Genomic DNA, 12,524 nt, shown 5'->3' on the forward strand with positions numbered 1-12,524 from the left:
CTTCTGTTTTAACTATAATGAGCCCTTTCCCCCAAAACAAAGAGGTTGAAAATTCCTGGTTTAAATAATTTAGCTTATGAAATATATAGATGTATCACTTTCTCGGGGAAAAAGAAGCAAGTGTATGTCTGTCATTGGAATATAACAACTGTTTCTCAAGGGTTAAATATAATTCAATATTTTTTGCCCACTAACAAAAATGAAAGCTGGAAAGAGTTAATATTTCTTCTAGCAGCAGCAACTTGCATTTAAACAGTGAAAAGTTTTGTGGTACCTCTTTCTTCTGTTCAGAAAACCAGCTGGTATCTTTGTTTGAACCTTGTGGCAGTATGTGAAGATCCACCAGGACAGCAAAATTCCCACACTAAAAAGACATTAATGGCAGAGTTAGCTCACACCCAGCAAACAATCAGAGAAAAATCTCACAAATTCCTATGTGGTTGCTCATGATGAAATGGCAACAAAGTTCCCTAGTGGACAGAAACCTTCATATGGGGCAGGGATACACATCATAAACCTACTAGTTTTTGCAAGTTTAATATTTAGGGTAGAAATGCTAATATTTTAGTCATGACAGTAAAGACAAAATATCTCTCTGGGCCACACCTTGAAAGGGGATTGCTCAAGACATCCAGTGGCAGTTGTACGACTATCAGACATAGAAAGAAGTCAAATAGGCCAGTCCTGGGTAGGCTCCAGAAAAGAAGTGTTCTGTGGATAGTCAGGGCAAGTCTTTCTTCTAAGTAGGAAAAAACAGATATAAGCTATTGCATTTTTAGACAGACAAAAGGAATAGCTGGGACAGCACATCTTAGAACAGAAATGGAAATGAGGACAAACAAAAAAGAACCAAGGACAGGAAGGTAGATGCTGAATGACAATTATCAAAACTAAATTAGTTTCATTAAAATATGCTATAAAACTGTCCAAACCCTGCTTCCTGTCACTGTACAACAGGGTAGCCAATAACCACGTGTGGCTACTGAGCACATGAAATGTGGCTACTATGATTGAGAAGCTGAATTTTAAACTGTATTTAACTTTAATTTAAACAGCCATATGTGGCTAGCCACTCTGTGGCACAGCTACAGACCCTGTAAAATGTAGCCTTATAACTACTCACACCTTATGAGTGATTTCTGAAAATCTCTAACTGTGGATGAGCTAACTCAGAAAGGAATAGAAGACCAAAACTGCAGGTTGGGGACGGTCTCCGAAGCCCAAAGGGTCAGTGATGGCCTGTAGGAAAATGTCACTTCTGCACTTCTTTGGCTAAATAGTTTTTTTTTTTTCCCTTTTTAAATCCTGTGCTATAATTCAATGGTGAAAGGAACGTATTTTCAACTAATGACCTGTGAACACCAAACGTAAATATGGGAAGAAAATAAAACATGACATTGACATCATACCATACACAAAAATTAATCTGATATGGATGATAGACCTCCACATAAAAACCAAAACTGTCTTGCCAAACAGAATAGAAAAAAATTTCTTAGGACACACAAAGCACAAAATACAGAGGAAAAATATTATTAAATTGAACTCTGTCAAAATTGAAAACCTTTGCTCATTAATAAAATGAATATGTATGTCACAGGCTGAGAGAAAATATTCATAAATGCATGTATCTGACATAAAGGAGTGGCATTCAAAATAAAGAACTCCTACAAGTCGATATTAAGAAAACAAACAACTCAAGCTTGAATAGATACTTCACAAGATAAACAAACAGCTAATAACACATGGAAAAGTATTCAACATCAGTCATCGGACAAATGCAAATTAAAACCACTAAGAGATACAACCCTGTACCTACCAGAATGACTAAAATTAAAAAGACTGACACACCATATGTTGGTAAGGATGTGGAGCAATCCAAACTTTCATACATTGCTAGTGGAAATGTAAGATGGTTCCACAACGCTGGCAAACAGTTGGTCAGTTTCCTACAGTTAAACATACATTTCATTTACTGACTAAGCCAACAATTCCATTTTAGGTATTTACCAAGAAAGATAAAAACATGTGAACAGAAAGACTTGTACTCAAATGTTAGTCGAAGTTTTATTTATAATAGCTAAGACAGAAAACAACCCAAGTCATCAACAGGAGAATAAACAAAGTGTGGTACATTCATTCAATGGAATGCTCCTCACAAAACTACTGATACACTCAACATGGCCTGATCTCCACCTTATGTTGAGCAAAAGAAGCCAAGCTAAAAGAATACCTATTGTATGATTCCACTAATATAAAGTTCTAGAGCAGCAAAACTAATCTGTGGTCAAAGCAATCAGATAGTGGGCCACCTGGGGAGCTCAGTCGGTTAAGCATCCACCTTCGGCTCAGGTCATGATCCCAGGGTCCTGGGATCAAGCCCCGATTCAGGCTCCCTGCTCAGCAGGGAGCCTGCTTCTCCCTCTCCCTCTGCCTGCCACTCCCCCTGCTTGTGCTCTCTCTGTCTCTGTCAAATAAATAACAAAAACATCTTTAAAAAAAAAAAAAAAGGCAATCAGATAGTGATTATCTAGGGAGCAACTGAATGAGAATAGGCACAGAAGAACTTGGTGTGGCAATGGGAATGTTCTGTATCTTGGTGGGTTATATGCTAAAGCTCAGTTCATTTCAGCATATATAAATTACACATCACTAATAAATAATTTTTTAAAAGCTGTGTAAAAGCACATTTATATTTACTGACAGTTATATAAAATGTATTATGTCCCTGAAAATGTATGGGTATTTCGGGGAAGACCAAAGTGAAGTTCATCGGGTAAAAAATCATGAAATATGGTGAAAGAGGGTCTCCTACGATGTCAAACAGTAGAGTGTAACCCACTGAACTGCGGTATACTGTGTTACAACCAGTATTTTATTGTAAAGAAAGAGAATCAAAGGGAATATTTGAATAGAATAAAAAATACCAGTATGTCACATGGTAAGGTCAAGTCTTGTTTTGTGAAACTTATGAGTATAATGACTTATGATGTAAAGCCTCTTACTGTGGATTTGTGATCAAAACTGTTTGAAAACCATACCCAAGTATACTGTTATCCTAAAAGTTTCTTCACAATGCTGATTATAGATTTAACCTTTAAGGAGTATGCTGCCACCAGGTGGAGGTCACATGCCACAACTACATGATCTTAGCCAGGGGTTATTAACCTTTTGTGTGCCATGGACCTCTTTGGGCAGCTGTGAAGCTGATGACATTGGCTAAGAATAAGGTTTTTTAAATGCATGAAACACAATGCATAGGACTAAAAAAAAAAAAAAATGATTTGACTGAAGTATGATTATCCAAATTAAAAAAAAACTTGTATGTGATTTAGTAATGTATGCACTTGTTTATTAAGGCACTGGCTCTTCTCACATAGTGGTCGATCTAATAACTACCATAAATACAAAGTAGTGGTAAGCATAAATGATATCTTCAGATATGTGCCACAATTATAATATAATATGAAAAGAGAGATGATTCTAATGGTGACACATACTGCGAATACTACTGTGTTTTAAATACTTAACTTATAGGGCACCTAGGTGGCTCAGTTAGTTAAGTGCCCAACTCTTGGTCATGATCTCAGGGTTGTGAGATTGAGGCCTGTGTCGGGCTCCATGCTCAGCACAGTCTGCTTGAGATTCTCTCCCTCTCCTTCTGCCTCTCCCCCAGCTTTGCACACGCATGCACACGCACTCTCTAAAATAAATAAATCTTTAAAATAAATAAATACTTAACTTATAATAAAAAATAAATTGATTAGAATTTGGTTAAAATAAAGATGTAATTTTGTTCCCATCCAAGTTCACTGACCCTCTGAATTCTACCACAGACCTGCTGAAGCTCCATAGATGGCAGAACAAGAGCCTCTCCAAAGCAACAGGATGTGCCGTACGCACATCTTACTGGGTTTCCTGCAAGTGTTTAATCCTGACTCCTCAAACCAAGTTCTCTACAACCTCCTCTCTATTAGCAAAAATATCTTTTAAAATTAAAAAAAAAAAGTGATGCTTGAACAATCTGAATCAATAGTATATAATAGTAGCTTTCTACAGAATTAAACAGCAACATCTAATTTTGTATTTTCTCATTTCATAACTTTGATCACAAATAACCCAGTGTAAGTTTGATGATAAACAGACTAATTAGAATGCCTTTTTTTTTTTTTTTTTTTTTAAATAAATCACGGAATCTTACTCTGGTGTTCAAACTTTCCTGGATTTCAGCCAGACCCCACCACCGGGCACACATGCGGTCTGCCCCCTCCCCGCCAAAAGCAGGCTTCTCCCTCTGCAGCCAGCAGTTCTGAGTTCTCCAAACTCCCACACTAAGCATCAGGATTGTGCCTTTCTAAAGTTCCCTGCTCTCAAAGCTTTGCTGCTTTGCTCCCATGAGTAAACAGACGTTGGGCGGGGGGTTCTCTTACTGCTGCCAGAAGCACAGCCTTCACTTCTCCTTAATTAGGAGGTAATTTCATCTCTCAGCAGATAAACTGTCCAGCTCTCTTCAGAAAGGAGGAACACACTAACCATCACTTCTTTCTTAGGCCTGAGCTGCTCATTTTACACAGGCCAAGTTATCTCTTTAACAGACCAAAGGCTACTAGAAGCTTCGCATCCCATGCCCTGGGTTGTGAGTCAACAGGCCAGGGTGTGATCCAGCTTCTAACCCCCTCCACCCAGAGGTTTCAGCCAAAAGCCTGGGAGTCAACCCTAACTCCTCCCTTTCCCTAGCCCTCCACCATCAGTCACCAAGTCTTGTGGATTTTACTTCTTAAAGAGCTAACCCTCGCCCCCGCCCCGTCTCTTGTTCTGCAGCTCCTATCATCTCCCACTTGGAATATTAGGGCTGCTTCTCTTGGTGTCTCGTGAACTCTCAATGCCCCTATCAGAGCAATCTCTAACATACGTGCTGCTTCTGCCCTCTGCTTCTAATGCACCTCAATGTGTTTAGTGAACTTTTATGCATCCTTGAACCCTAGGCAAGGGCATGGGCATCTCTGTGGAGCTTTTCTGAATAGTCTTATCACTTCCTCCTCTGGGTCAGGCATATGCTTCACATGCTTATTTATTCCTGCACTAAACAGCTGGTCTATGTAGGGGCCGCCCCTGCTAGGCTGTTAGCTCCTTGGTATAGACAGACAGGGTCCCAATCTCATTTGACTCTACACTGCAGCAATCAGCACAGGACCAGCTCATAATAAGTGCGTGCGTGCGTGCGTGCGTGCGTGCGTATAGACAGCTTTAATCTTCAGTGAGACCATCCTGGCCCTGCCCTCCAGCATCCAGGCCACCACTGCTCTGCCTGGAGAGTCTTTCTCAAGGGGAAGGAAACAGAGCAAGTGCTTAATATTTAATAGACGGAAGAAGGGAATGAGTGAATGAAGACAAGATAAATGCGCTCTGAATTTTGGGCAAACCACAGGTTCATCTGCTAAGTGAGGGCGCTGAGCCCATTCTGGGGACAAGGCTGTTCCAATTCAGCCCAGGACACTGATGCATTATAGAACAACTTCCTCCCTCCTTATTCTAGAGTGGCAACAACTACACCGTCACCAGTGGCAAGCAGTCATTTTCTATAGTTTGAAAAAAGGGAATAATACAAGGACCCTACAATTACTTTGCCCTAAACTCACTGCCAGGGGTGGAAGATCTTATCTTCGAATTTTACCCTACGTGTAAAATAAAGGTGGAAATGCTAACACTTCTCACACATGTAGGTATCTCAGAAGGAGGCTCAGAACGGCGAGATCTGTGTATTCTCTCTCTCTCTCATTCACTCATTCCTTCAACACCCGCTGAGTTTCATAGGGGTACTGGCCAGAACTTGAGGCAGCAACAGAGCACTGCGGTAAGTGTAACCACAGCATACACCAAGGACCAGAGGTGGCCAGGCCACAACTCTGCTCTAGGGAGGCCAGGGCTGAGGGGTATGACCTCTCAGCTAAGTCCTGAGGAAGAGGGCAAGAGGCAGAGAAAGAAAAACAAACAGCACCCACATAGGAAAAAGGCTTGAACAGCTTGCATGCTCTGGGGACAAGAGTCCAGTAAGCAGAAAGAGGGCAACATCAGCAGATGAGGCCAACAGGGTAGGAGGGTTCCACTGGGCAGGCCAAGGAGAAACAAGACCTGTAGGCTGGAGAGCTCTCTCAGGTAAGGAGTGTGGTGCGTGCGCTGGTGGGGAGAAATCATGGAACCATGCAGACAGGTTTAAAGTCACCCCAAAAACCCAAATAAGAGACAATGGAAGGTGATGGGTGAAGACAAAGGGGTAGATTTGAGAGAAACTCAAAAAAGAAAGAAGAGGATGTGGTTGGGTGTAGGACGAGGAAGAGCAAAGATGATGCTCTAGGCATGTGAGTAGTGTCAACCATGCCCATGGGGCTGTCCACAGGCAACTCATCCAGATGGGTCTGTTCTGTCACTGGCATTTTATCCTCACCTGTCATCAAGGATTTAAGGCAGGTTGGATTAACAAGGCAAAGACTAAAAATAGAGGAAATAAGAAAAACAAGGGTAGAAACATAAAATGAAACCAACGGTAGGTCTGTCCAACATTCCCACCATGGTCATAGGTCTCTGCAATATTTGGCTCTGAGTTTGCTAGTTTCCAATGTAAAAAAAAAAAAAAAAAAAAAAAAAGCCAATCAGAGTCCATAAGATGAGAATCAATCAGTACTGAAGATAACTCGATCATTCCTAAATATTAAATCTAGAAAGACACTTCTCCTGAAGGTTTTCATGAAAAAACAGAAACAAAAAAACAACACGTCAATTCTCTTCCTGGAGTAACAACTTTACTAAAAGGCTTTAAGGAACATATTAAATATTTTCATATCAAAATAAACTGCAGTATGTTACAACATGGAATTAAAAAGTCATGTGGTTTTGAAAGAAAAAGCACAGTTTACAGAGCACCTATGTTCTAGGCATTGTGCTAAGCTTTACTTAGAGTATTCAACTTAATCCTCACCACTAGCCTATGAAAGAACACAACTGTTACTCACATTTTATAGATAAGGAAGTGGAATCTGAGAAGGTAAGGACTGGTCCAGTATGACATAGTAAGTGACAGACCCAGGAATCAAATCCAAATCTCTGAATACTCCAAAGCCCACTGCCATGCATTACTTCAAAGGACCTGCTTCCAGAACCCATGTGGAGGCACATTTAAGGCTGCCTAGCCTGGACCCACCCCACTGTACCTATTCCCTCTAGAGTGAGCATTGGCAGCCGTGTCTATCCATTAGTGCCACGGGACTGAACCAAGGATGCTGCACAGAGTCACTCAGCTCCCTTCCCTGAGCAGAGTGATTCACTCCATCCTGGAAGCCAGGCACTAAAAGAGTTCAGATGCTGAAGCTGCCGGTGTGGGATGCCCTCTTGGGTAAGAGAGCAGGGTAGTGGCAAAGCCCCACTGCAGAAGGAGTGGGGTGGGAGGGCTAGTTCGGTAGAAGGCAGGAGGAAAGGGGAAAGTAAAGAAAGCAGCAGAGCACTAGGGCAGTAAATCACACTGAAGGTGGGGTGGGGGTTGGGGGGCAGGAACAGTGATCCCTGGACAGTAACAATCCTTACCCGGAGTTAAAGCAGAAGAAAAGTCGACACAAATCTTTTGTCAATTTAACCCCCTTGGCCTGCTCCTTACTATAATACTCGCCCAAGGAATCCAAGCTTGCAGTTTACATTCAACAAAAGCAAGCAGCATACCTTTAGGATGGCATATACGATAAACCAGCAGACAGTTAGGTCAGGGAAGGAGAGAATAAAGAGTCATTCCATTGGATATACACTGTTTCCTTAACCTAACTGCAGAAACTCAAGGGTGAACAAATTGGCAATAACAAGAGTTAAGATTCCTTGAGCATTGATTGTGTGCCACATACTGTGTGAAGCCCTTTCTGTACCTTATTGCATTTGACTCTCAGGACAACCCAGAGAGTCATAAACGATTACCAGTCAGTGTTCTGGAAACATCGAGAAACTGAAGAGCTCTGCTCTCTTTCACTTGTCGAAGATCCCCAGTGATCATGGCTAGGTTTTGTTTGGTGTGGTGCCTTGCCAACCTGGCAATACCTGGCAGGCCAGGTAGAAGGAACACTATAATCTTAGTAACAGAATGAGACACAGCCCGAATTCAAGATCACAGCATACAGAGAAGGCCTGGAGAAAGCCCTCTGACGACAAACAGGAGAAGGGCCTCACGCAGGAAGTCCGAGGCCACGAATCTCTTCTGATGATGCCCCAGTGCCTTCCACTTTAAGATCCCACCTCCTGGTGGTGTTTCGGTTTACCACCATTGTTTGGATTCTATTTGCACACGTTTGCCCCAATGCATAGGTTACGAAAGAGCCACACTGAGTCTGGCGCACTGTCTCGTCCTGAATTAGTTCGCTACGGGCCACGCCAGCGTTAATAGGAAAAATCTTAGCAACCAACAAGTCCTTCCCCTGAGCATTCTCTGACACCTTTCAGGCAGGAATAAGCTCCTGTTTGCTGCCACAGCACTTTATTCATGACTCCGTTGTGGAATCATCATAGGCTGTAAACACATGGCTGCATACATCCATCCCCCAGGGGCTGCCTGTGGGGAGGAGCTGCTTTCTGTTACCCTTGGGCTCTCACTGCCTCAAACTGGGCCTGACAGTGAGGAGTGCTTGTTAAATGAATTAAAAAAAAATACATCAATGATAAAAATTACTTTAATGTCTGCCTTGTTCTCTGTCTAGGAGGGATTACCTCCCTCTTACCTGCACCCTGTCCTCAGAATAAGAAACACCACAGAATCAAACTCACGGCTTGCAACTAAGTTGACTCATTTATGAATAGAATAGTGTCACACCAGAAAACAGGCTGTGATGCCCGCTCCTCCGTGCCACAGTTATTTTCCCACCTTCCAATCAGGCAGAACAATCTGTAAGACCCTGGCGGACTGTGTGAATTCAAACCCCATAACGGGAACGTGTGGGGGCTTCGTTGGTTGCAAACAGATGACTAGTCCTTTGAGCTCAAGTTTTACCGGCTGAATGGGATGCAGGGGAGGAAGTGACTTGTCTCAAGTGAAAAGGAATCAGAAGGGGAGGGAGTTTCTGTCTCCTGTTCAGTGTCTGTTGTGGGACTTTTGGCTACAGGTCAGGGATGTACACCTTTCCAGTCACTTGTTTGTTTTTCTTAACAGATTTATTGTCATGCATGGGGAAAGATTCTACATGGGTGAGAAGCAAGTCACAAAGGAATGAGAAAGAACACGGAGAAGCAGAGCTAATGGGTTTGATGACAAGGAGGTAAAATACAGTAAGAGGCTGATGTCCTTCAGTAAATTGTCTCTGGTCTCCTACTAAGAAAGAGTTTGGGGGTTTTGGCCTAGAGTGCTCATACAGTGGCTCACAGTCTTCCTGGGTAAGATCTGGGAAGGGAAGTAAAGCTCTGCTGGGAATAAAGCAAGGCCAACTAAAGTGGTATATATTATAAAATAATGCTTAAATTTAACAGATGCCACTGGAACTTTTAAGTAGCATTTGGGGCTGAATCACAGGCTCTAAAATCCACTGTGGCAGGAAAAGTGCAGTTAGGAATAAGCCCTCAGCCACTCCTTTTGAAAGATAAAGACTGACTTCATTTCTTGAGACACTCTCCCTGACGATTTTCAAGAAATTGTTCTTTCAAATGTAACCGGCGGGCCACTGTTCCTCAGGGGAGTGGCCTGTGGTGTGTGCGGACTGTGTGCAGCAACGAGGAGCACCGTGAATTGGGGGGTAGGCCAGACCTGACTTTAAACCCCTGCCCTGCACCTCAATTCTCCCAGGCCAGAGGAAGCACCTGCAATGGGAAATGGGAAGAGCAATGAAAACACCTTAAGATGGTATCTGAACATGAAATGAGGGTATGCAGGTGCAAAGCTTCAGCACGGCTCCAGCCATACAAAGAGCTCAATGGGTTGTTCTGGGGGTTTCTCCCCCTCCCAAGGCAGAATTTGCTTCCAATTCCAGGGCATATTAAATGAACTCTGAATTGTCAGTTACGTAAGATTTACAAACAGGGCACAGGTTTCCACCTATTCCTACTAAGAGCTAATAAATGCCTCATAATTCTTTCATTCAGTTATACTCTGGCCACACACTGCTTCTTAGAAGAAGAACAGATGGCTTGTAATCACAGCAGATTAAAAATATGAACTCTCCTCTCATATATGTCTGCAACAGAGAACGTGAAATGAAAAGATAACCTGAAAGAAATTATTATGTGCTTGTCTATAGGGAACTTGTCTTGAGAGAGTCTTAAATGGCTGGAAAGAACGCAACATTCATAGTTAGCAACACATAGACCATCAGGAGTGTGTTCAGGACCAACTACGGCCAACCACTTTAGCAATCTGAAAATGGAATTTGATAAACAATAGGGGCGTCAGTCCCCACAAATTCCCCTCACAACTTTAACTAGCATATGAGTTATCAAGAAACTTTGGAATGTGGGTTTGATTTTAAACTCTTCAAAAATTAACATCTTAGAAAATATTCTTTCATATCCCTGAAGAATCTTGACATTCTTCAACCTCAAGAAGAATAAAAGCAGTGCAGCCTTTGAGTTAAAGAAATTTGCCACCAATTATAAATGAATCAGAATGAAAAAAGAAAACCTCTGTAAATATTCCTCTAGTGATCAATGCCTAGAATTCGTGGATTGTTCTACAGGGTGGTCAATCTTGGAGGGAAATTTCTTGAAAGAGGAAGGGAGATACAAGATAGATGGCACAATTTTCCAACTTCCTTGGTGTGGGGACAAAGAGTGATGAATACTGTGGTGAATCTGGGTGACTTAAAGAATTCTGTTTATTTGGTTAAATGTAAAATAATGTAAGGAATCCTCCACATCCGTATGTTTCCTCTGGAATCCTCTCATCTACTTTCAAATATAACAAAGGACTTGCCAGATGAAGCTATGGCATGTACTCTCTGTTCAATCTAGTTGTCATTTAACTTTTTGTGGGGGTATTAATATTGTTGATAAAGGGGGCTACATTTGCTCTTCTAAACTGGGTCAGGGTAAGTAGTGCTTCCGAAGGCAGCTTAAAGAGGCCAAAGATAAGGCTACATGTAACCTTGACAGGAGGGCACAAAGAATACAAGTACATGTCTGCAAACCAAAACACAAGCTCAGAGCGAGGACTTCCTGAGGCCTATGGCACATGAAAAGCTTCCACCTCTGCACGGCTCAGGCTTACTAGAGCTTCGGAGAGGCCCAACCAAGTCAAGCGCAAGCCTCATCTCTGCCCTTGGCCATACTTATTCTCCTGGTTCTGCCAGTTCAGGAAAGCAATCTGTGTGCACAACCCTAAGGATATTTACCCACTGGAGCCTAGATAGAGAGCCTTGGCTCTCAAAATACCAGGAGCATCAGAATCTCCTGGAGCTTGTCTGCTATGCAAATTCAGACCTAGCCAATTGGGAATTTTAGGGGTACCCTGTGTTTTAAAAACAAGTTTTCCAGGTGATTCTGGTGCAAGATCAAGTTTAAGAACCACTGCTGTAGGTCACTGTGTCTCCCTGAAGACCATTTGTGGCATTCTCAGGATGATACAGGACATTTTTGGAGGCTACAATAAAAAGGAAAAAAAAGTCCGATCAGGCTTCACCATGTAAAAGAATGGAAGGTGGCAGGCAACACACCAGAACTGTGAAAATATTACAATTCTAAAACTCACAAGTAAAGAACATCACCATTTTATCACAATGATAAAATAATTCCCTTAAAGTTGTAAGAAACTCAAATTATGATTTTCCTTAAAAAGAAAACATAAAATCCTTCTAGAGGTGAATGTGATGTGCAGCCAGGGTTGAGAACCACAGATACAATAATGTCTTGCTGAGAACCTTAAAAACTCATCTCTGGCTTAGGATGATAAAGATGGTGACAGAAATCCAATGGGAAAACATGACCTATCTATCAGATTGAGATGGAGCCTTGGGCAGAAATAGAAAGGAAGGAGGTTGTAAGCCCCACAAAGAGGGGGAGGTGATACAGTGGCACTTCAGTCCTTTAAATGAAGTTAGATCACTGGTTTGGAGGGAAGCTGTCCCGGGGCTCAAGGATGGGCACTGTACATGGCTCGGCCACAGAGATGATGAGGGGGCACTGCAGTTGCAATGAGCTCCTAGAGAGAGGCAAATGACACTGCAATTTGCAGAAGGGGGAGAAAGACAGATTTGGCAACTACAAACTTAATCCCTAACAGATCAGAGGGATCTGGAAGAAAACCCAATACGAAAAACTAACTTCATACTCTTCTTTAACAAGGTTCCCAGACGTCCTTTTGCCTGAACCACTCCACCAAAATGGCTTCTGTTAAGATTACCGATGACCTTCATGTAGCCAAGTCCAACGGTCGGTTCTTGGTCCTCATGTTACTTGACCTCTCAGTGCCATCTAAGAAAGTGGTTCTTCCACGTGCCCCTGGAAACCCTCACTTCTGGGATAGTCTGCTTTCCTGGTTCTCCTCCTCCTTCCCTGGCCACTGTTTCTCAGTC

The 12,524-nt window shown here is 42.3% G+C and overlaps 1 protein-coding gene across 1 annotated transcript in view; it reads right to left on the bottom strand.

The window, feature by feature from the left end:
- The window catches only part of SLX4IP (SLX4 interacting protein), a 182,142-nt gene that overhangs the window by 67,878 nt on the left and 101,740 nt on the right, over positions 1 to 12,524 (bottom strand). Inside the window, 1 exon segment of the mRNA XM_078056934.1 lies at positions 275 to 364. Within this exon segment, the coding sequence (XP_077913060.1) occupies positions 275 to 364 (90 nt within the window).

The sequence above is a fragment of the Halichoerus grypus genome, chromosome 10 (genome assembly GCF_964656455.1).
Source record: "Halichoerus grypus chromosome 10, mHalGry1.hap1.1, whole genome shotgun sequence".
NCBI lineage: Eukaryota > Metazoa > Chordata > Mammalia > Carnivora > Phocidae > Halichoerus > Halichoerus grypus.